Source organism: Tachypleus tridentatus, chromosome 13, assembly GCF_004210375.1.
Source record: "Tachypleus tridentatus isolate NWPU-2018 chromosome 13, ASM421037v1, whole genome shotgun sequence".
NCBI classification, from domain to species: Eukaryota; Metazoa; Arthropoda; class Merostomata; order Xiphosura; family Limulidae; genus Tachypleus; species Tachypleus tridentatus.
Window position 1 is genome coordinate 24837939 of NC_134837.1, and position 24722 is coordinate 24862660.

At 34.2% G+C, this 24722-nt stretch overlaps 1 protein-coding gene across 1 annotated transcript in view; it reads right to left on the reverse strand.

Moving 5' to 3' along the window:
- Positions 1–24722, reverse strand: part of Ssl1 (general transcription factor IIH subunit 2 Ssl1) — a 78938-nt gene that overhangs the window by 25401 nt on the left and 28815 nt on the right. Inside the window, exons 7-9 of the mRNA XM_076475329.1 lie at positions 22792–22879; positions 19791–19867; positions 3453–3483 (exon numbers count right to left, since the gene is read on the reverse strand). Coding sequence (XP_076331444.1) covers positions 3453–3483; positions 19791–19867; positions 22792–22879 — 196 coding nt within the window. The remainder of the gene's footprint in view (positions 1–3452; positions 3484–19790; positions 19868–22791; positions 22880–24722) is intronic.

Below are 24722 nucleotides of genomic sequence, written 5' to 3' on the forward strand. Positions count from 1 at the left end.
ACCTCACTAGGTTTGTACAGCTGCCCTTGTTTAACATAGTTTCATGCTTTGTGATTAAATGATGAAGTTAATTAGAAAAAATTGGATTAAAGTATTGAATAACTAGCTGGAGTACCCATCCCTCGAACAGAAGTTATGTAAAAATTCATTATTAATGAAAAGTTATCTTAGGACAAGAAAAGTTACTTTCCTAATATTTAAAAATGCCCATAAAACTGCAAAACACAAAATATGAAACCATCAGTTTGGATGTATCTCTGCATGAACTAAACACACCTTCATTTGAAATTTAGTAAAGATCCATCAACAGGAAGCAAAGTAAAGGTAAAAACACAAAAATGACCATAAAAACTGCAAAACATAAAATACAAAATTAAAAATTGTATGCATCTCCCCCTATGGACCCAATGAACCTCTATACCAAATTTAGTGAAGATCCATCCACAGGAGGCAAGGTAATGATTAGAAAATGCAAAAACACCAAAAAACTGCAAAATGCAATACTGACAATTTGTATCTCCCCATTGACCCAATGAACCTTCATACCCAATTTGATGAAGATCCATCTAGAAGCAGTGAAGTAGTGGTAAAAAAGGCAAAACACAAAACTGAAAATTGTCCCACATGAACTTAATAAGCCTCAATATCCATTCTGGTAAAGATCCATCAACATTTTGCAAAACAGTTACATGCACATACAAAAAACAGCACTATTACAATTATGTACAAATAATACCATATTGAGTATATAGATAAAGCCCAATTATCTACTATACACAACAATATTAACCCTTTCACAACAGGCTACAGGTTAAAGGTCATGTCATTGTGTTTGTTGAGTTGCATTCAAAATTTTTGATCTACTATTTTGTGAATTTATATCAGTAATTATGGATTCAAATCATGGATTATAATACAAACTTTAATATTATATATAACTTAATTTCTTGATTTAAAAGTTAAACATTAAGAGAACCCACTTAAATATAGATTTTAATAAGTCATGTGGGTATGTTGAACATAGCACTGTTTAAAAGATGTCTCTGATGTCAAAATACTAAGTATTTAGTCTTGTAAAAAGTAGGAACTCAAGTTACTAATATTATCAAGCTGGAATATAAAATAAGAACCTTGTATCCTTTTGTTTTGCTGAGATATGGCTTATGTATTGAATCAAACATAATAGCCCAGTTCACCTCTTCACCTTATATGCATTTACTTCAATGTATGACACGCAAATAACCAATCAACAGCTTAGAACGTCCCTTAGTGATTTTCTCAGTCATTTTAATCTGTAAAAAGGCTCCTACGTTCTTTTGAACCAAGATTTCTAGAAGGTAGGTTGTGTTTTTAGTGTGCTCAAAGTTTCATATTTTTTAAAATCTAAATACATGTTAGTTACTAAGCTTAATAAATTATAGTGAAATTTTATGGCATCAGTGGTTATTTATAATTTTTTTGGTTATTCAAGTGTACATGTAAAACCTAAAAAATAATTTTGTTTGACATTCTCCATGTGTGAAATTTTGAAAAGCTTAAGAATCTAGGTCAAGCAGCAACCAGGTTCAAAGGTCATATCAAGAAGTGATAATTGTTTGCTTCACTTCTTGATGTATATATTATTTTATATTTTAAGAAAAATAAGTTTAATAACTTATTTCCAAATAGTAATAATCTGTACACATATATAAATGTATAATAACTGAAATGTGACTGTACATTACAAAATACTAGTACACTAAAACACATCTAACACAAGGAAGACTAAAGGTAAGTTTTATATTACTGGATACACAACATGAGAATGAGTGGACTGCGTCAATGCAAATTATGTAATGTTAGCTAGGCACGACTGGAAGGTCAATATAATAAAATATAACATTATGTAATAAAAGTTTTACTTTTTCTTATTCCTGGGCAGCAAATGTTATTTCCCTACTGTTTATGCCTAAAGTAAATGGAAAAGACCTATTTTTCTCTTCAAACTTTGCTTTTGTGACCTGGGTAATGAAATTTTCAAATTTACCCATATTCAGGAACATTCCAGGTAGATTCAGTGCTGAGTAGCTGATAGAAATTTTTCTCAAACTTACAAGAATTTTCAAGAACCTTTTATAATTTTCTGTACTTTACAGCATAAGTAATTAAAAAATAGCACATACTATCCAGGAACAAAATTTGTTACATAGTGTAATAAATATATAGTGTTATGAGGCTTAAGCTACTCAGGCTAAACATTTGTATTTTCGTGTTATAATATGTAGTCCTTACAGCATGAATAAAACAGTTTATACATATTTCCTAATTTTTTTTATAACGGTTACAAGGTTGGACAAGTGACAGATCCATATATTTTGAGTATAGAAAATACCATAAAATATAAAGTCTTACTGAAAACAAACATTTGAAATGTATTTTGGAGGTTTTAGAGATTATGCAAATAATATTTGAGATTTTTTGGGCAATGAATATATTTTTTAGTATTAACATGAAATAACTTTGAACTCAGAATCATAATGAAAAAGACTCAATACCTTCACAAACAAATCTTTAGTAAAATTATTTCATTAAAGATTCTGATTTTTTTTGTGTACAAAATATTTGTAATCTTTACTTAAAAGTCTACTAAATTTTGTGAAAATACAGATCTTGTATCAAAAGTTATAGTGCAAATACTTAATGTGTGCAAATGTGTACATTTTTACATAGTATAGACCTTAGTTTTGTGCCTGGTTTTGGAATAAATTTGGTATTGACTGGAATGTCATATTTTCTTACTTCTTTTAACCAAATGGTTATTTTGTTGGTGATGCCAGGTATGTAAAAACTACACTGACAAACACAACACAAACATTATTTGTAAAATACAATGTTATATCTGCCAGGACTTCTATATTGGAGAAACAAGTAGAAAAATGGAAACCAAATTCAAAGAACACAAAAGTCACCTTCACACGTTTTCCAACACTGCAAATCAAATAAACACAACATAACCATAGAAAACACCCAAATAAATACCAAATAAACAAACATAAATAAATGCAAAATTAAAGAAGCCTTACTTATACAACAACTCAAGCCTAAAATAAACTAATACAAAGGAATACCTTTATACCTATATTAATAAATATATCCTACATCTAAGCACGCCCTCTACATTCCTACACTCAATTACACAACCACCTTCAAACACGTGGTCACCTATCAGTCAGCTACCTCTTTCTTTCTTTGTGAACCTGACGGTGACTGAAAAAGGTCAAAATGTTGTTCGCTCCTCTACATAGTGCTTTCTCTATCCATACCAGCCGTTTTTACATATATAATTTTCTCAAAGACAAACTTATAATTTCCATTATCATGATTATTTTACAAAGAACACAAAATACAGATAAAGGGAAAACATAAATGAATTTATTGTAAATGTTATGTAGTAAGGTGGAAATATAACTCACCCATCCTCACAAGTGAAGACTCAGTAATACCCTATAATTAATCACAAAAAGAAACAAGTTAAACACTGATACATACTAATTAATTACACTATTTCACTTTAAGAATAAACATGCAACAATAAAATTCACACATTAAAGTTAGTTACAATTTACAAACAAACTGATTTCTGATGTGTTACAGGCACTCTACATACACACTGAGACAAATATTTATAACTCTTGATACATTACTGACTGTATTAAAAACATGAGCCAGGTCCAGAATTCCAAATGTTGATTAAAGTAATTTTCATGTTTCCCAGTAAAGAAACACTTTTGAAACAAAACCAAAAAATATCAGTTAAATGTTGAAGAGACATAATTTCACACTGAAACCCATTATGAATCAGGTTATTTAACTATTTATTCCTTTTAAAGCAAAAATAACTGTCATCATTCCACTCAAGTTCTAAGAAGTTAATAACTGTATGCTATCATAACTTTTTTCAGTTTATAGCACTGCAATTTTCTCTCTCTGAAAAAAACATACCCAATACCTTTAAGACAATTAGCTAAACTGCATAATTATAATTTGAATGTTACATTATTAAAAACAAAATCCTGTATGCTCTTACAGTGCAGATTACAGCTTAAATCCAAATACTAACTACAGTTAAGTTGTAGACATCACTGTGAGTCACTTCCACAACTTCTGGTCAAACAGTGGATTTAGCTGGAAAATTCAAATTCATTGATTGTTATTCCACGATTTAAATATTAAGTTGGAATTTTTAACAGGCTACCTAGCTAAGAATGAGAGAACTTAAAAATAAGTCCAGTGCATTATACAGAAGAAAAACAATGGTTCACAACTTGAGCAAAGTGTATGTGAACTTGTAATAATTTAAGGCCAGCTTTAGATTACTAATTGTGTAATTCCTGCAAGTCCTCAATTGGAATTTTAAGACTAACAATAATGATAAAATCACATACCCCTAAATTAGCATTAATCAATATCCACTTAAAATGTTCATCAACTACCAATCACTTTTGGCTAAAGCCTTATACAAGCAGGGGAATCATTCAGATTAGGAGGAAACAAACAGCAGTTATTCTGTGACATTTCTAGTCAGGTTAGATTAACACACACATATACACAACTTATTCCATAATAGAAGCCTTCCAGCTGACTTGAGGGGGCCAGCCAAAAGCAGTCTTCTTTGTTCCCCCCTCCCCTCCAATCATTTGCAAAATGACACTTTTGCATTTAAGTCACAATTTTATAGACTGCATGTAGATCAGGAATTTAATCCAACATTACAATTTTTTCCATTCTTGGGTGGATTCAGCCTAACTAAAGAGAGGTCTGAAATAATCAAATCAAACTACATGTAAAACAGAAATATAACATGATTATAAATGTTCAACCTTCCTTCTACATACAGGAAAACAACATTAAGTTTATTTAATAAAATGAACCATAGTTGTTCCTAACTCTTATATATGCTACACAAAGCCTTTTAACAGATGGACAAACTTGTACTGCACAGCAGTGCTTTAGGGAAGAACAAGCGAATCAACTTGTGATGCAGAACTTTACATCAAAACATAAAACAGAAATAATTGAATTTTTAGAGGATTGTTTATAAATTTCTATTTAATACCAATTTTTTTAATACCAGTTTTAATACAAAATATAAATATCTTGTACATACTGAGACAAGAAGTAAAAATTCCTTGTTTTAAAGCCCTGAATAAAAAGTATTTCTGAAACTTTATTAAACAATCTTAATAAGTGGGGCCTATACTTTCAGCAGTTTGAAACACTCAGACAGTTCAAGCTATATTCTTATACAAGGAAATTCAAAAGTACAAAATGGTTGGTTAATTGGTTGGTTTGGTGTTTTCTGTAGCATAATTGTAATTATCATAACTTGCCAGAAAGACAAACAAGTAAGTTTAAAAACCACCGTTAGTCACCTGAAGTTGGCCCTTCCAGTCCTGGTTTCAAGTTATTTGACGTTATGGTCATTTTCAGAAAGTAAAGTAATAAAAGTTCTAAAAGACACATAGAAAAATTTTAGTTATCACTTGCCAGGTTGACTAACAGGTAGTTCAAACAGCAGCGCTAGTCACCTGAAGTTGGCCTTTTCACTCCTGGTTTCAAGTTATTTGACATCACAGCTATTTTCTAATTTCAAATTGAACTAGATGGACTTTGATTCTTAAGAGGAAATCATATTAAAAAGGTATAATGTATAAATTAAAAAATTTAAATAGCAGTAAAAAGATTAATGGCCTTTAAAAAACTATAAACATTTCCCAGTTGAACAGTGTCACTATTACCAATAACACTGTCTAACGTTACACGTAAGCCTTGGACAGCACGTTTAAAATGGTGCCGTTGCTGAGAGTCATAATGATGGCAAGATAGTAAAATGTGGCTTATTGTGACCTGAGTGTTACACAGACAACATATTAGTGCATCAGTCCCAGGTGAAAGAACACGATGAGTTACAAAACTGTGACCAATACGCAGTCTAGTCAGAACTTCCTCTTTACAATCCCTATGGAAGCTAGACGGCCAAAGTCCAAGAGAGGATTTCATTTGGAAAAGCTTGTTTTCATGTTGCTCATTTCAGGTCAAATGCCAACTGGTATGGAACCAAGCCATGAATACAGAGCCATAATCCATGTATGGAACAGGCACAGCAGTGATAGTGCCAGAACAGATAGATTTAGCTGCAGTGTCGGCGAGCTCATACCTGCAAATACCAACATGGCCCAGTATTCAGAAAACCTGGATAGATGTTAAAGAGAAATAGGTCAGTCGATTTTGAATATCGGCAAGAACAGGGTGTGAATTAACATGAAGCAAGAGAAATGGTGTACAGATCATCAGTGAACATAGAAGCTGTGGAGGGGATTCTACGCATGGCCACCAAACCCCAACAAACCATAGCAGAATCCACACAGTCACCTGAAGTTCAGCAAATAACAGACAGTATTTCCAATGAGAAGTGTCTGCTTTTTTCGGATGACTTAAAGAAAGGTCACATTTGGGAACTGTAAAAAGCCATGGTGGGATGGTCTAACCAGTGGATACAGCAATGTTATTCAAGGACAGACCCAATTCATCCAACTGCACCTGGATACAGAGGCCAAAAGGATCAATGGCAGATCATCTGCTCTGAAAAAGTATGGTCCACCAAAAAAGGAAAACACAATCCCAGGTGGGATGCTTTAGTAAGGAACAAAGTTTCGAAGCATATAGTAAAGACAGTTGCAAACAGCAGAGGTGCAAAGAAGGTTCATGAGCCTCTATGTATAAGCTCTGAACTGGGGAAGTGCAGAAATCTCCAGTGCAAAGTCAAAGTCCTTGATGATGAATGAGGTTTAGCACCTTAAAGCCGTTTGCTGTGGTCCACTTCAGTAAACGATTGAGGGCAGTCTGTAACTGCCTTTCAATATACCTCATGTCCGACGACTGAAATGACATGTGAAAGTTGTTAAATAGAGGCCATTTGCAACAGTAAGAGGAAGTTGTTCAGTGATGGCATTAATCTTTATACTGAAAAGTTTGACACTCAAAACACAGCCCTGAGGGACTCCAAGTTCCTGTAGAAAAGAACAGGAAAGTGTTGTACCCACATGAACTTGGAATTGCCTGTCCATTAAAAATTTTTAAATAAAAATAGGTAAATCACCACATATATATGGAGATCTCGCAAAATGCCATACCTTCATGTTGTGTCATAAGCCATCTCAATGTCATAGAATATTGATACAAGATGTTGTCATTTGAGAAAGGCTTCTCTAAATGACATTTCATGTCGAATCAGGTAGTCCATGGTGGAGCACTGTCATTGGAACCCACACTCGGTGGGCAAGAGGAGGCTGTTTGATTCGAGGAACCAAACAAGACAAGCAATAACCTTCCTCTCTGAGGTCTTACAGAGACAGCTCATCAAAGCAACTGGATGGTAGTTTGAAGGAATCTTGGAATCCTTCCCAGGCTTAGAGAAAGATAGGAGAATAGCCTGTTTCCAGGCATTAGGAAAAACATTCTCCTGGCAGATTCAGTTACAAATAATCAGAAGAATAGCAAGAGAAGCAGGAGATAAATGGCACAGCATTTCATAGTATACATCATCAGGTCTGACCAATGTACTGCCAGACCGATGAAGGGCCAGTTTGAGTTCCACCAGTGTAAAGGGACGATTATAGTCATAGAGACAATCAGCTTGAAAGGAAAGAGGTGATCGCTCTGCATGAGTCTTGATGGCTAAGAAGGTGGAGGAAGAAGCAGAAGTGCTAGATACCTGACAAACACTTTCACCTATAGTATCGGCAATGCTCCAGGTATCAGCTACTTCCTGGATGTCAGAAAGCAAGATCTTGTCCCATATGACTTTGGAACTGGTGGTAAAAAATATGCTGGTTGTGAACTTAATCTAAGATTCATTCTGGCTTTGATGTCTTACCCACCAAGCATGTGCATTGGCCTGCTGAAAAGCGATGTGGTGTGAGAGTGTAGGATACCTATGAAAAGTATCCCAGGCTCATTTTTGAGCCTTTTGTGCCATGTGGCAGGCAAGATTCCATCATGGATGAGGATATTATGGAAAACATGTCGAGGTTTTAAGAATACATTGAGCAGCTACCTGTATAATACACTCTGTTACTACAGTCATCTACTGATGGCTTACAGACAACGACAGGATCAAGTTCTGTGAGAGCAGTGAAAGAGGGCCAGTTTGCTTGATCCAGCTTCCATTAGGGCACACAAGTTGGGTGGCATTGACTATGGCCAGTCTCTCTCAAAATTATAGGAAAATGATCACTGCCTCATGGATTACTGTCAACTCTCCATGAAAAGTAGGAAAATAATGAAGGGGAGCAAATTGAGAGATCAATAGCAGCAGAGGACAAACTAGGTGCATAGAAATAAGTATAAGAACTGTTGTTAAAAAGAGAAAGGTTGTGATCAGAGAGCATACACCCCTCCCATCACTCTCAACACTTCCCCTGCCCATTAAACTCCCCCAGAATTAAAAAGGGGGATGGCAACTGTTCAATGAGAGCATCAAGGTCTGATTAATCACAGGTCTCTACAGGCAACAGGTAGAGAGAAAAAACAGTGATGGTATGACACAAGGAAACACAGATGACTATAGCCTCCAATGTTGTGTTGAGTGGCAAAGACAGGGTGGGCATATGCTGATCAACCAACAGTGCCACCCCTATATGCACTTGTCCTTCACACAGCCTGTTATTTCTGTACAAAGAAAACCACAGAAAGGTGACTGTATCAGAAATGTTTCCTGTAAGGAAAGACATACAGGTTAGTAGGAAGCAATTGGTATTTTGGTGTAATTCAGATCAGAATGTAAACCTCAACAGTTCCATTGTACCAAGGTGGTCACTTTTATTTATGAGTAGGCAAATTGGGTGGAGAGCCCTTCTGTTTACGACCATGTCTTTTTTTTTTACTGTCTTTATTTGAGGGAGGTCTATCAACCTCCACAGATCCTTCCCTGGGTCAGTTGGGCAGGCCTTTGCTGTTGAAAGAGGATTCCAACCACTGAGAACATGAATGAATGATCATTTTGCATCATAGAGTGGGAGAAGAAGATGTACCCGAGGAAATGCCAGAACCCGGAACCAAAGGAAGTGGATCTTAGAATTTGCTGGAATGTATGTGATGGACAGAAATGGGTGTTGAAGTTGATTCATCAACGTTTTTAACCATGGAAGAAAAAGAATTTTCATTTGTTTTGAGAATGATTCTTTTGGAGGCACAGAGAGATACATCTGCATTCCTACTGTAGTAGTGGAACAAAGTACAGCAGCATATGTCCAAGATGAAGTGATGGCCAGCAATTTTTGAGCCTCAGGATAAGTAATGTTTTAAATCATTTTCACATGCTGCACCTCTTTTTCTTCCAACCAGTTAGGGCAAGAATGAAAGTAGGATGGGTAAGAGCCATTGCAGTGAGGGTCCGTTTCACACTCATAGACATCGTGGTCCTTGCCACCTCAACAAGCACATGTCAAATAACCACGAAATGATGTCTTTGAGTGACCAAACCACTGAAACTGGAAACATTTAAGAGTATTTTGAATGTATGGCTGTAACCTGCAAATAAGATAATCTGCCTTGGCAGGTGGCAGGTGGATGTGGTGATGTAAATGTCAGAATGAGGACATTGTTTGGCATCGTAATTCCATCTTTGCAAGAGAAGATACACCTCACTGTAGAAACTCCTTGGATGGAGAAACCAGCGAGAATCTCTGGCTCTGGGACATTCTTCAAATCCCTTTCAACAATAACTCCTTGTGATGAATTCAAAGCAGCAAGAAGTGTAACCTCAATAGGTATATCCCCAATCACCCTTGAAAGCAATAGGAGTTCACTGTGTTAAGATGTGGATGTTTCTATCATTATGTCACCAGAGCAAAGCTTCTTTACTGACTCTAGTCCCTTCTGAATGAAAAAGGGAGACATCTTCCCTAAAGGTTTGTCTGTTACAAAGATGAATGGAGCTAGCAAGTCCTCTAGTAGACATCTGCCTTAAAGATTTGTCTGAAAGAGAATGTAGTATGAGAAAAGAAGTACAGATGTTACAGATGTTGAACATTATTGCTCAGAACCTTCAAGACATGGTCATTTACCTATGGACTGTTTTTCACTATTTTATTTGGAGGATCCATAATAAGAAAAGGAATATTTTGGTGCTCACTGAACCCACCCACCATGGAATCCTATGAGGATACACACTACAATGCAAAACAAGGACACTGCAGCAACGCTAGGGTTTCGTGAACACTATACCCAAACACCAGTATCAAATATTGTCCACAACACCTGTTGAGAACATCCAACACTGGTATTTGGTTGGCCCTAACCCAAGTGGACCAGCTGACTGACCCTTAGGGGGCCACCCCAAAGCTTCCCATCTACAGGAATTCAAAGCCAAAGTAGTGTGTTATGGTTGGACCCCTCAACCACCAGGATCCTCTCCTCCCCTTCACAGGTCATCACATACAGCAAATATGTGGGTGAATGTATAGATCCCAGAGGAGGTAAACTGAAAGAACAGAACCTACTCTGAGAGATCCCCTGAGGGGAGTAAAAAGGAATGACTGTTAATTTTTATATAAATCAAATCACTGGTATTCCCTATGGAACTACTGCAATAGAAGTTAACATTTTCCTAAACTAAATATGTATTTCCAATAATACTTACTTCCATTGACACTTTTGCTATTTCTCAATCTACAGGATTTCTATTTCTCTGCCCAAGTAAGCATTTATTATGCTTGCTCCAGCTTTTTTATAGTCCATTTGAATGCGTGTGTGTTTGCTTAGAGCAAAGCCACATCAGGCTATCTGCTGAGCCCACCGAGGGGAATTAAACCCCTAATTTTAGCGTTGTAAATCTGGAGACATGCTGCTGTACTAGTGGAGGGCCCATTTGAATGCGATAAGCAAAATCTAATTTACAAAATTCTCCACAATTGTCAATACGTCCTCAAAATAGGTGTTGTATATAAGCACCTCAATCAGATAATATGATCACTTTCTTGAAACTGACACTAGTTCTTACTGGTGATAGACAATGAGAAAATTTCAGGTGAAATAAGTATTACTGGAAATACATTTTCAGTTTAAGATATGCTGAAACTATAGCTAGAATCCAACAATGAGAAGGTAGAGGAGCCAATGCAAGCATCATCTATACACAAAGCATTTGCATAGAACAAGGTTTACCAAGATAAGAGTGGGGAACTGCACTACGTCCAGAACAGGTATGGAAAGTAGTACTTGTGCTAAGGATGGAAGGAAACCTGAGTAATCTTCATTATAGACCAGCCCCAACCACACAGTCAAGGTTGGAATTAAGGGATCTTGGTCTCTATATCCCACAATGGTGGCTAGCGCAACTGGAGATTCAAGGTTATATCTATATATATATATATATAGATATATATTTTGATTGGATCCCAATCTATAGCCACAGAAAAATGTATTACAAACTATTAAAGTCATGACAAGAAAGTAAACAACATCGATATGGACAAACTTTTACCTTCATCTGAAGAAGTCCAAAAGGAAACACCCCAAAATCATAATGATAGGACTCCAAAGAAGCAGAACTCCTCCAGTCTGAAATTATGAGCATTAATTTTCACTCTCAAACTGAATGATCAAAAGAGCATTTCACCTGCCCCAAAATTATGGAGAAGACATAAAACACTGTACTCAACCAAAGACCTAGGATGAATACACTTTGTTTTTAGAATTATGAGAAGACAGAGGACCACATTACATGATAATATATACTAAACTGGCATTGATCAAAAAGAAAGGCTATGCACACCCCAATCAAGTAGCATAGTGTTAAATGTGAACCAGTACTATGAGTAGGCTCCCACAGAGGCTGGTGCCATTACTACTGACATAAGAGAAAATCGTCCAGGGACCAAGGAGGAAGGGTCCCCAACTTTCCTGTTCAAGAGTGGAAGAAAACACTGACACTCTGGAAAAAAAGCCTCTGTCTACCACCCCAGTGACTGAAAAATTGAGGTGGTAATGACTCCCCAGCTCCAATAGTAGAATCTGTGGGGTAATATATGCATCAGGTACTCCTGTGTCCAGTGATCTGAAAACAGTGCAATAGGGGAATCAAGTTCCCTAAATTTTTCAAAGAAAATCTATCCCAGTTTATTCAATCTGATAATTGGCAGTATTGTGCAGAATTTCCTTAAGCTTCACTCATGATCATCCACAAGAAGCAGTCCAAGAATGTATGAAAATACCATCTGGTAAGCAGCTAGATGGTCTTAAAGAACACCCCATTTCCACAGAGTCTGTTGCATCCTGTAGTGATTATAGTAACAATGGTTATTAATACAGAATTAAAATTATAAAACATACCTGCCTGGACAACACTTGCCATAGAGTGGAATTCCATGGAAAGTAAACGTACCCTGGAAATAAAAGAGATCATATGATGGAGAACGTTACTCACTCCTTGTTAAATTCCAATAGATGTGGTCAAAATAGCTACAGGAAATAGTCAAAAACCTTCAGAAAAAGAAACTGTTAGATCATGCAAGTAATGAGAGGAAAACATAAGAAGTCCACCTACCAGCTTACACAATGCAATTCAACCATATAGCTAATGACACAGAAATATGACAAATCTGGTGAAACATGATTTGCAGCATGTTTCTCTCCCATAAAGATAATCTAGTTTATGCAATGTGAATCAATTTACAGAACCACCTTGTTAAGGTAATGGGAGATAAACCATGAAAAATCAAAGGATCCCAATGAATAAACAATTTATTCCTAGTACCCCTAAATGAGTCAGTACAAGCCACATAACACCTGAGGGCTTTGACAGGACATAAGAAACAATCAGGATATGAATGGCCATAAAGGTGATAAATAGCTGGTAAGAAGGATTATCCCCCTCTCTGGCTATCAGAGTCTTTGGAAGAAAAGACCTATCTGGATTAAGCAGGACAAAGGTGGGATGATAAAGAGTCCTTTGTATATGTATTGCAAACAACTTGAACCAACAATCGTTCAAATGACAACAATATATATATATATTTACATGAAAGGTGACATAAAAAACAGAAAGCATGTAAAACAGCTTTAAAATCTCAATTAGGCAACTGAAAAAGTCATATGGGCCAAATAATGCAAAAAGATGTTCGTATACCAGATATTACTGGGGAGTCAAAAACCTCGCTATATTTAAAATATCAAAACATAGTTGATAAGGACACCTTATATAATGCTATAGTAGACAAAACAATTTGATATTTGAAATATCAGAAACGTGGTTCATAAGGTACCTTATATAAGGATATAGTAGACAAAACAGTTTGATATTTGAAATATCAAAAAAGTAGTTGATAAGGATACCTTATATAAGGTTATAGTAGACAAAACAATATCTTATTAAAAATCCAAGTCAAAAAACAAAATATGGAAGATACTTTAGATGAAAAGGGTTTAATTTATTGTTTATACACCATGGAAAATAAGTATGTTATTTTTATTGAGAAATGGTAACAGTTCAAACTTCATGCTTGAACTTTTGAATATTTGTGTGTGGAATGTAGGATCAAAGTTGTCACAACAGAGATGGCCAAAAAGCAAGTGGTAAAGATGGGCATCCCTGCAGATATCAAAGAATAGCAAACCACAATTGAACTGGGCAACATGGTACTACCAAGAGAACCCAACAGGTAGGGGAACAAACCATAGTCAGAACTGTGAGCAATAGAGGAAATGAAGAAAAAGCATACAGATGTAAACCTGTCCAGTCCTAACTGAATGCACCTGCTGTCAAAACCCAAGAATGAGATATCTGAGATGAAAACAACTCTGCAGCAGGAGGAGAAAACATAAGAAAAAGTCCATTGCTCTTTCCATAGCTGGAAGCCTGATGGGAGTCAGCTAAGCCCAAAGCAAATACATGCTAAAAAAAAAAACAGCACCCACATAAGTAATGTTCTGAGTTGGTGATAAAACAGATTTTGTCCATTCTGATAAGAAATCCCACCTTCATGGCTTCTGAAAAGAGAATCTGGGTGTGTTGCTCTGCCAACTTATGAGGTGGTACCAGAAGAAACTAGTCATTCATATAATAATGTGTGCACAGACCCAAGGAATTCAGGTGATGAGAAAAAACTCAAACAGCTCTAAAGAAGACAGGAGATTGTCATCCAATCATTGATCTTTCTTGGCTCAGTCAAATTTTGGATCCTCCTTGTTTTACAATAGAAACTTTACTCAACCTATGATGACACTTTGCATCAGGGCTATGGATTACCAAGTTTGATGTTACTGATGCACATAGCACAATCATTCTGTAGATTTGTATGATTTGTGCACAAGGGTTAGGTACTACAGTTCAGGGCTCTACTTTTCGGTCTTGCATCAGCACCCTATGTCTAACTGGAGGAGGCAAAAGAAATTGAATGACTAACCCTGAAGTCAGAACACAGAGTAACCATTAATTTATAGTGAAAAACTACGTATGCTCAATAAATAATGTAACTGTGTCTCCACAAAAACACAGAAGATAGTAACCAATGTTGTTGTAGTCGATCTGTCCTAGAAGAAGATCCTCAAAGATAAGGATGGACTCCACTGTGGGAATCAACAGATTGATGGACTGAAAAACAAAAGGATAATAGTCCTAAAATAGCAGCAGAAATTTAAAGAAAGGAATGAAACCAACTACAATAACGAGGAATGTAAATGGACAGCATCAATCCATGATTCCAACATCTCCAGAAGTTCAGCAAACAACAATAAAGAGAGAAAAGGAGCCACCCATAAGTCCTTCAGGTCAAAAAGTGGTAAACAAACACCTTCCAATAATATATTTCTACCTAATAAATCCAAACAACAAACAAGTCAGGAAACCAAGGAAAGAACTAAAGACGAGTATCCGACCAAGGTGGAAGTCAGCAAAAGACTAAACTCTTCCTCAAGTTGCTGTGAGAAACATTTATATGCTTCTGATCAAAGATAAATACCTTAAAACAGTTGTGAGAGTAAGACAAATCCTAGAAGATTGTGATCTGTTTAAAATGATCACAGGTTACAAATTAGAATCCCATATGTCCAAAAGGAGGTCCAGTCATTGGGAATCTAAACATACCACTTCTTAGTGGTGATAAACCAAGGCATGCTATTCAGATAAATACAGGAGGCAAGGCATAGCTGTTGCATCTCATAACTGAGCTGAAAATCTCCCAGCATGAATAGAAATATCAGAGGAAGGAGGAAGAACTAAGTTGTCACTTGCCATTCTTTCCACCAAGAAGGAAGGAACTAGGGAAAACCCCCAAACCTAACAAACCCAATTAACCAACAGAAGAAAAGGAGCTGTGGGTGGCTGATGAAAATTGTCCACTTTCAAGGCCAATATAGTAAAGGAAGTAACTGAAAAAAAAAAACGAGTCTAAATTCTCCCCAGCTGGTCCTAGGTCATTTGAGAAAGCTACCTCAGAGTCCCACAGGAAAGACACCCCCCATCTGCACATATGTGTCTTTATCTCATGGAAAGTTTTCCCTGGTTACTGACAAACACCAGATAACAGTCTGGAGATTGTTAGTCTCCACAATGGAAACGTCAAATCGGGTATTCATGCCTGGCAAGAAAAAAAATATTTTAAGCAATTAATGAATATACATAGAAATGAAAATATAACTGTATAAATGCAAACTATGTCTAAATTCAAAACTCTAAGTTTTAATAATCACAATACTCCTGAATAGAAACTCTTGCCAAAAACTTTGTCAAAAAAAAGTGATTACATTATCTAAATGAGGTTCTTATATATATATAGTACCCAGATAGAGGGCAAACTGATATTGGTGAATAATGTTGACAGTTAGATTCTGCCTAAGGTATTCAAGTGGGGTATAAAAAATCAGTGTTCAGATGGACAAAAACAAGTAATCTTACCATACAATGATCAGTATTACATAAATTAGTACTGTAATTTCTTAAATTAAGACAGACTATCATCAAAATAGTATTCCTTTGATAAACTGTTAGTTTGTGATATAAAAGTTTTCTATATCAAAACTTTCAAGTTTAAAAAAATTTCTTTTATGTATTTTCCTCTGTTGATTATTGATGAAAACTACTGCAAGACATGTCTTGAGTAGTTCCAAATGGTGAAAAGACAAAAGTCACTGTGGTTTCATGGTTTTTCCAAAATTCTTTTGACTGCACGATACAATCTGAGACTCTGATCACTTTCTTGTTAGCACAATATCTGAAAATTATTATTACCTCATATTTATAACAACCAATATTTTAAAATCAATTCACTTTCATTCTATAAAACCACTAGCTATAAGATATACAAAACAAATCAAACTCTCAAATTACTAATCACACAATTTTAATGTCTAAAATTACAAAATTTTTACTTCTTTCCTTTCAACCAATTCCTAGTTTTTATTTTACATATACAAACAAACTTCATATGTGCTGTTTCCCTTGTCCTTTTCTCATTTTAGAGTCAGCTGTACTACACTCATGATTTGTTATCAATTTTTCTTATGTTTGTGAAGTTATTCATTTTTTAACAAAAAATACCTATGAACTATTAATTATTTTGAAGCTGATATCTAGGGTTGTGATATCCACAAAATAAACTATGTTACTAAGTCTATATGTAAAATCTAAATTTGAGAAAAAAACTCTGCTGCAAAGAAAATAATAATTAACATAACTGGAATCAAAAAAATAAACTCATAATCAAGTTAATACTACAACAGAGCTGAAAATGCACAATAGTCATGATAGCCACTGTTTTTATGCTTTCCTTAATGGCCATGGTGTCCTAGAAAAACATGCACCATTCAAAGTCATGAGGGCCATTGCCCCCTACAACTTTGGCTGCCTTGCCCCTAAGGTTGAAGTTTGTATTATTCATACTTCTGCAATCTAGAGTCACACAACTGATAACTTACGGACACAAAAGTTTACTTGCATACAAGTAAAATCACTTAAACACGATGAGAAGAGTGTGTGTTTTTCTTATAGCAAAGTCACACAAGGCTATCTGCTGAGCCCACTGAGAGGAATCAAACCCCTGATTTTAGCATTGTAAATCCATAGACTTACCGCTATACCAGCTGGGGGCTAAGAAGAGAGTAAAGTTTACCACTTTATCAGCAATAAAACATTGTTCTCAATACACATCAAGTTTGGACAAATACTTATTACTTGGAAAAATTTAGGTATAGCACACTACCTTTAACCCAAAAGAAATAAAATATATGTCATTTTTGATGATCTGCTCATTAACAAAGCCACAAAAGCAAATCTGTAAAATGATGAGATATTTGATGCATCATAGTTTTAGGCTAGATTAAACATAGTCTCAGGCCTAGGCCACTGACTATGGCCTGCCTGATACATGGCTGGGAAAAATGTGCACCATCAGAAGTTTTGAACACACTATTTGTAGAGGATTTTGAATGATGCTTTGTGAAAACCTAACCTAAAATACAAGTATATTCACTGACAGATACTGATCATTTTGTTTTCAGCATATTCCAAATATTTGCATAGCCTATATTAGCTTGTGATTAAAACTACTCTATGGCAAGTTCCATGCAACTTGCAAGACATGTTTCATACTATTGCTCATGTCCCTCCATATCTCTAAACTTATGTATGTGTTACACAAAAAAGTGATTGAGCCATCGACTTTCATTTGATAACAACAATGTATTAGGTCATTATTTAAGTTCAGAAAAAGAGAAAGGATTTCAAACGCTTTTAATGTTATTTAATCAATAATGTGTGTTCCATTATTATTAACTATCAGGTCATCCCATAAGTAATGTCCAAAAATTTAATACAGAAAGTGCATCATCATTTCTGTATTTGTAGAAGGCTTTAATGACTAAAATATGTAGTATGACATATATAAAAATGTTCAGACAAATAAAAGAAACTAACCCAACTCTACTTTTTCAGATCATTAATTCAAATAAACCCTCATGAAGATGGATGTGTCTGAGGAGCACATTAGGCATATGATGCTTTACAAGTTTAAAATAGGCAATAGTTCAGTAGAAACTACAGGAAACATTCAAGGTGTTTATGATGTAGAGTCTCTCAATGAAAGAAAATGTCAAACATGGTTTCAGAAATTCAGATCAGGAGACCATAGCTCTAGTGATGTGCCACATTCATGTAGTCTTGTTGAGTTTAATAATGATTTACTGCTGGCTGCACTCAATGAAGATTGTGCTATAACAGTTGACGAACTAGCACAGAAGCTTAATTCAACCCATTCAACAGTTCATCGTCATCTGCAACATCTCAAAAAGGTGTCAAAACTTGAAAAATGAGTCCCCCATGATTTGACAGAAGACAACCTTAGAGCATGAGTGAACATTTGCACTTCTCTGTACTCTCATTAAAGTAACTCACCTCATTTGGACAGGTTAGTAGCTGGAGATGAAAAATAGATATCTTATAAAAATGTTAAACACTGTAGATGATGGCTCAGTGCAGGTAAGCTGGCTAAAGCACAGCCCAAAATTGACCTCCATCCTAAGAAAGTCTTGATAAGTGTTTGGTGGGATATTGCAGATGTGATCCACTTTGAGTTGCTGTCACTCAGTGTAATGATTACATCAGACTTCTATTGTCAATAGCTAAAGTGTTTGAATGTTGAACTGAAGAAAAAAAGGCCTGCTCTGATCAATCGTAAAGGTGTTACACCAGGATAATGCATGACCACATACAGCAAAGATCACATCTGCAAAGATTGAAGAGCTAGACTGGGAAAAACTTCCACATCCTCCTTATTCTCTAGACTTTGCCCTATCTGATTATCATCTATTCTGAAGTTTGCAGAACTTTCTTAAGGGAAAAAAGCTTGAAACACATGAAGATATCAAACTACCCTCTCTACATTCTTTTCTTCCAAACCCCAAGAATTTTACAGAAGTGGCAGAATGAGGTACTTACACAAAGTACCAGGATAGAGGGCACAATGACATAGGATCACAAGACAAATTCTGCCAAAGGCAATTTACAGGAGTATAAAAGACTGAAAAAAGTGAGAAAAAATCAGACCAATGCTTAAAAGGGCAAAGGAAGAAATCTTGGTTATCAAATAATAACTATCAGTGGGAGAGAAAGCAAGTATGTTTTGGAAAAGAAAGTTATGTGTGTGTTTTTTATTTTAAATTTGTTTAAACCAACACTATGCCTTTGTTTGAGAAACATCTTTGTATTACTCGTGTAAAGAAGAGACCAGCAAGTATCTTTGTTTCAGGTTTATTTATCTTTCACACATTTATTTGCCTTTATAAAAAGTCCTGTGTATTTGGTTTATTAAACACAATACAAGAAATGAGAGAAAAATTCCACGACTGTGCACATATTTCATCAGTTTTTTAATATTATACCAACCCTACAAGTGAATAAAATATAAAGCAATGAAAGTATACTAAAACACTAGGGAAACTAAGTATTGTTACTCATGTTGAAAAACCTAGTGATACATAAGCAGGAATATATGTTCTATCAGGTAAAATATGTGGAAATTGCTAGTTACAGCATTGCACAAAGACACATACATTGATAGCTGAGACCTTATTTTGAAAGGTGATAGCTATTTTATCTTTTATTAAAACACCCCCCAAAATAATATCAATAAAAAATATTGAATCAATGATAACTGTTTCTAGAGAACTGTAACTCTGTCCTCAGTACCTGTACCTATAAACTTACCAAAATACCTAAATATGACTAATCTAATATATTTCTTATACTTTATACTTACAGAAGCAGGTGGTGGACTTATATGAGTGTATAAAACTTCTTTATAATGATGCTCATCGAGGATTATGTGATATGTACCTACAAGAAAGAGACAAATGAAAAACGTTTATTCTTAACCACAGATATATCAACAGAAATTGTGATATAAACTTTGTCAGACATGAGAAGCAGAGAACAATAACACTATAATATGCAATTCACTTTCACAAAGTTCATACATTTTATGGAAGTAACAGAAACTCCATCATTAGATAATTGTTTCAGTTGTTATAAGATAATACATTTTTTAGAACCACCTAGTGTTACATTTTCAATTAACAATGCTCATTATTCAAATTACTTTGTTAAATGTTGAGAATGAAACATGAAATATTTTATATGTTTAAATATCCAAGTTAATTAAAGTAATTAAAAGCATTTGTAGATTGATTAATCTGCACTGTTCAACTTAGCATAGCAAATTTAACTTAAGCAGGTTATGATAATAAGTCCATTTAGTCTTACGGGTCAAACTAACAACATAATTCCTTAAACACTTAAATCTAATCTTTAGATAAATATCATCAGGAAATTGATGTACTTTCTTTTTAACTTATCTCTTTTAATCATTAACAAAACCAATTCACTGGTAATCCATGGCTTAATTTTTCTAAACTTTCGTGACACAGAAACAGTAGTAGTACAACTTTGAATACAATCAGTTAACACTTCAGCAAAATTATCATAAGCAACATTAACATCAGAACAATTCATAACACAAGACCAATCTGAAAAATTCAAACAAGAACTCAAATCATTAAACTTAATCTTTTGAACATTTGAGACATGTTCTAGATCCGATAAAATGTCTATACATAAAACAATTGGAAAATGATCGGTCAAAAACTCTCAACAATATAAGAATAACAATTTTAACAGTATTTCCACTAATTAAAAAATGATCAATACAAGAATTAGTAACATTGGTTATCCGTGTAGGAGAAGAAATAATAATACGAAGATTGTTCTCAGACAAAAACTTAAAATATATATTCTTATAACAAACATCATCAAATGCCAAAACATCTATATTAAAATCACCAACAAGTATATTAATATCATATTTGTATAAATTCAATTCTAATGAAAGCTCATCAATAAATTTCAATACAGGCAATCTAGGAGATCGATAAACAACAAAGAGATTAAATTTCTTATTTTGAATCATACAAAATAAAATTAAAGCATCAGACTTAATGTACTGTACTTCTTTTATCATAGTCAGTATCTCAAATTTAACAAAACTGCCACCCACTAGCCTTATTTAGACCAGAAGATGAAGAATAAAAGGAGTAACCTGGAATCGAAAAGGAAACAAATCCATCCTCAACAAACCAAGTTTCAGAAAAAGCTATTATATGAAATTTAACAACGCTTGATTGTAAAAAAACAAGAAATTGGTCAAAATTTTGAGTAAGACTTCGAATTCTAAATAGCTGAATTTTTTCTTTTGCTGTAGTTCAGTTATTTGTATTTGTTTAATCCTTTATGCATGTACTTGTTTCAGTTATATCATGCTCAAAATCAGTCAGATTACTCCAATTCGGAGCAAGAATCATCATCAGCGTCAACAAATTTCATTGTCTCTAAATTGAAACCAACAGAACAGTTTGTTGCCATTATAAATGTTTTCTCATAAAAATTAAACAATTTTCAGCTGCAAATATTACTGATGTTTTGAATAGCAATATAAACTATGCTGGATAAGAATAAACATCTTTGACCTTCATCTGCAATCTGATCTCATATGCTTATCTCACATTTCTAGTAGGAAATTCAAAGTATTATATGATCACCATACAGCAACAGATTCATCTATAACTGTTAACAGGTAACCTTGAATAAAAAGGTGAATTTTATAAACATTCAATTCATAACCAATGATAGTTTTTTGTGACCCCTCATAATTAACTGTTTTGTTTTTTCTTGCCACAACTCCATGTATGTCATTTGATTCATATAAGCCACATCAATTCTAAGCCAGAAGATTTAAATATTTGAATCATTTTTTCTGCTAAGTAAAATTCTTGATATTAAAAAGATTACACTAACATTACTTACAGGCCCAAACCTACTGGTTAAATGAAAATTCAAATTGGAATTTTTGCCAAGTTCTACTGAAATTACATAAGACAGGTGCATATATATATATAAAACTTACTTTTAATGATTGTCCTCTATACTGACACCAATGTTCCACGTTTAACAGATGGCAGCCAATTTAATATTCAAGTTAGAATTTTTACCAAGTCATGTACTGAAGTTACACAAGATATATATTTGAAACTAATGCTTTTTATGTTTACCTACTAAACACTATACTAACACTCATGTTCTGTTTTCAACATATGGCAGGCAAACAACACAGAAGTTATAGAATGTAGATTTACCACTTTCCTTATTTTTCTGTTTGTCTTAAAGTGGATATAAAACAAGTGCATAATCCTTTCCTGTTTCTTGACTTTTATGGTTATTCACTCGTGGTAACTCAGTAAATGATAAAAATGCAAATACTCTTTCCCAAACATAATATGTGTGAGGTGAGGTAGACATTTTTAGAAGAGAAATTAAACCACAATTGAGACTCCACAACAGAACATAACACTCACTTTAAGTAGTACTGCTGATGTCCAACAAAATATGAATTTCTAAATTACACACGAGACAATAGACACTCGCATATAACACTAAAAGCTCTCATAGGAATGCATATGCAAAACACAGCAAATATAAAAATATTCAAAGTAACAAATTTATGCATATATCAAGCAGTATATTGAGAAGAGGTAAAATTACATATGCTACTTTCAAGTTCATATGGATAGAGTCATTATAAGTCAACTGAAAGTTGAACCACAGAAATTATCTACATAATAATTCTGTTACCTCTACATACTTATTCAGAGGTAGTAAGGTGAAGTATTAATAAATCCTAAATTATTATTTGAAATTTTGAAACTTACCTTCTGTGGTTTGTACCAGTGTCTTGCATATTCTCAATTCTGCTGCCAAACCAATTACAGAGCATCGTATTTTTTGGGATTTCAAAATCTAGTTTAAAAAAAAAACTACTGTATCAAAACGAATTATTTCATTAAAAGTTTCAAATGTGATGTTCAATATTATACTACAGTAACTATATTCCACCACTATTGACATGAATATTTGCAGACAACTTTATTATCAAATGTTGACTAATAACCAAGCATTTTCATATTGTTATAATCAAACACAGGAAAAAATGACATAACCTAAAATATTTTTAAACAACACTCCCAATTTAAACATATATTTTCCTTTTTTTTCCCCAATTGAAGTCTTGAAATCTTAAATCTCACACCTACCAAGACAGGTGCTACAGCTACTGGTGCCTTGAAAATTTCTAAGTATTTGAAAAAGATATATGGACTAACTAGACATATCTACTATATAAGAGGTTATAATTATTAGTGTCTTCTTGTACAGGTGCTTTGGTTTGGTTCCAAATGGTGAAGACAATGCCATGGTAGAATAGGAAGCCTCTTGGTATACCTTCTAGTCAAAAAACCAGAATTTGGAACAAAACTAAAGGAGGGTCACTCATATTGGGAAACAACAGTCATTTTTTCCAGTCCACTACATGAAATAAGGTGGCAAAGGGACACAACTCGGCCAAATCAAAGATACCAAAATGGCAGATATAAGAAGAGTCAGAACAGCATAGCCAAAACAATAAGCAATATCCACAACTTCTCCTGGCTAAAATGACAAACCACATAGGATAAACAACCATCAGAGCAAAACTACTGATATAGATACACTGCTGCTTCCAGTGAAAGAAAAAAGCCTCAAAGGAAAAAAAAACTACATAGCCAAACCACAAATATGGAAAAAAAAATGCTTCCTCTGATCCAGAAGACAAGTCCTACAAAAATCAACACAATACATAATTCCAAGCAACTAGTGTATCAGATTATTGATTAATCAATGGCTTCAATTAATTGATTAGCACAGTGTTCCTCAAAACCATGATACATACAAGCAAAGGTGGTTGGAACTTCATGCTACTAGCTAATTACCTTCTCTCTAGTCAGCAGGTCTGAATTACTGACAGTTGCAGATAACCTAGTAGCTTCACCATAACAAAGACATTGGAAGCAAATCTGTGGAAGAGAGAATAAAAACAAACACCCTTGTTGCAGATCTCATTCAAAAAACAAGGGAAGGGATACTAGTTTTTCTTGATATCTGATCCTTCCTTAGCTCCATATTCATAATGTTTCATGCTTAAGGAAAACTGAGAAGCGAGAGTGAAACTATCTGAATGCCATGAGGGCTTTTTCCTCAAATCAGTCCCATTTCTACAAAAGATAACTTTCCTTAAAGAAGCAGATAATATTGAGAAAAAAAAACTTAACAGAATCAAAAGAGGATATTAATTACACTAACAAAACAATTGAAAGGACATTTGTGTTTATGTTACTTGAGCAGAGATGTTGATCTTTTAAGTTTCTAAAAGAATTGAAGAAAACACATTTTAAATTATGTTATAGTTAGAAATTATCCTAACGCTCATGTCTCTTTCTGTGTCAGTGAGCAAACTGTCAGCGAAAAAGATTTTATAGTGTATTACCTAAATTTATGCTAATTTTGATTCATGTCAGTATGTTTATGATCATTTTTGCTAAACATTTCCTGTTTGCTTTTAATGCTCTAAATAAATCAAGTTGATACAAAAACTTCCAAAAATATACTGTACACAGTTAAATGAAATAAATAAATATTAATTTGTTATTGCAAAATTGTTCACTTGCATTAAATAATTTTATGCATATTGAAAAAACTTGTAATGGAAAACATTAATTAATTAATATATCCATAAAAAATGTAAAGCTTTCCTAGTATTATGTTGTAT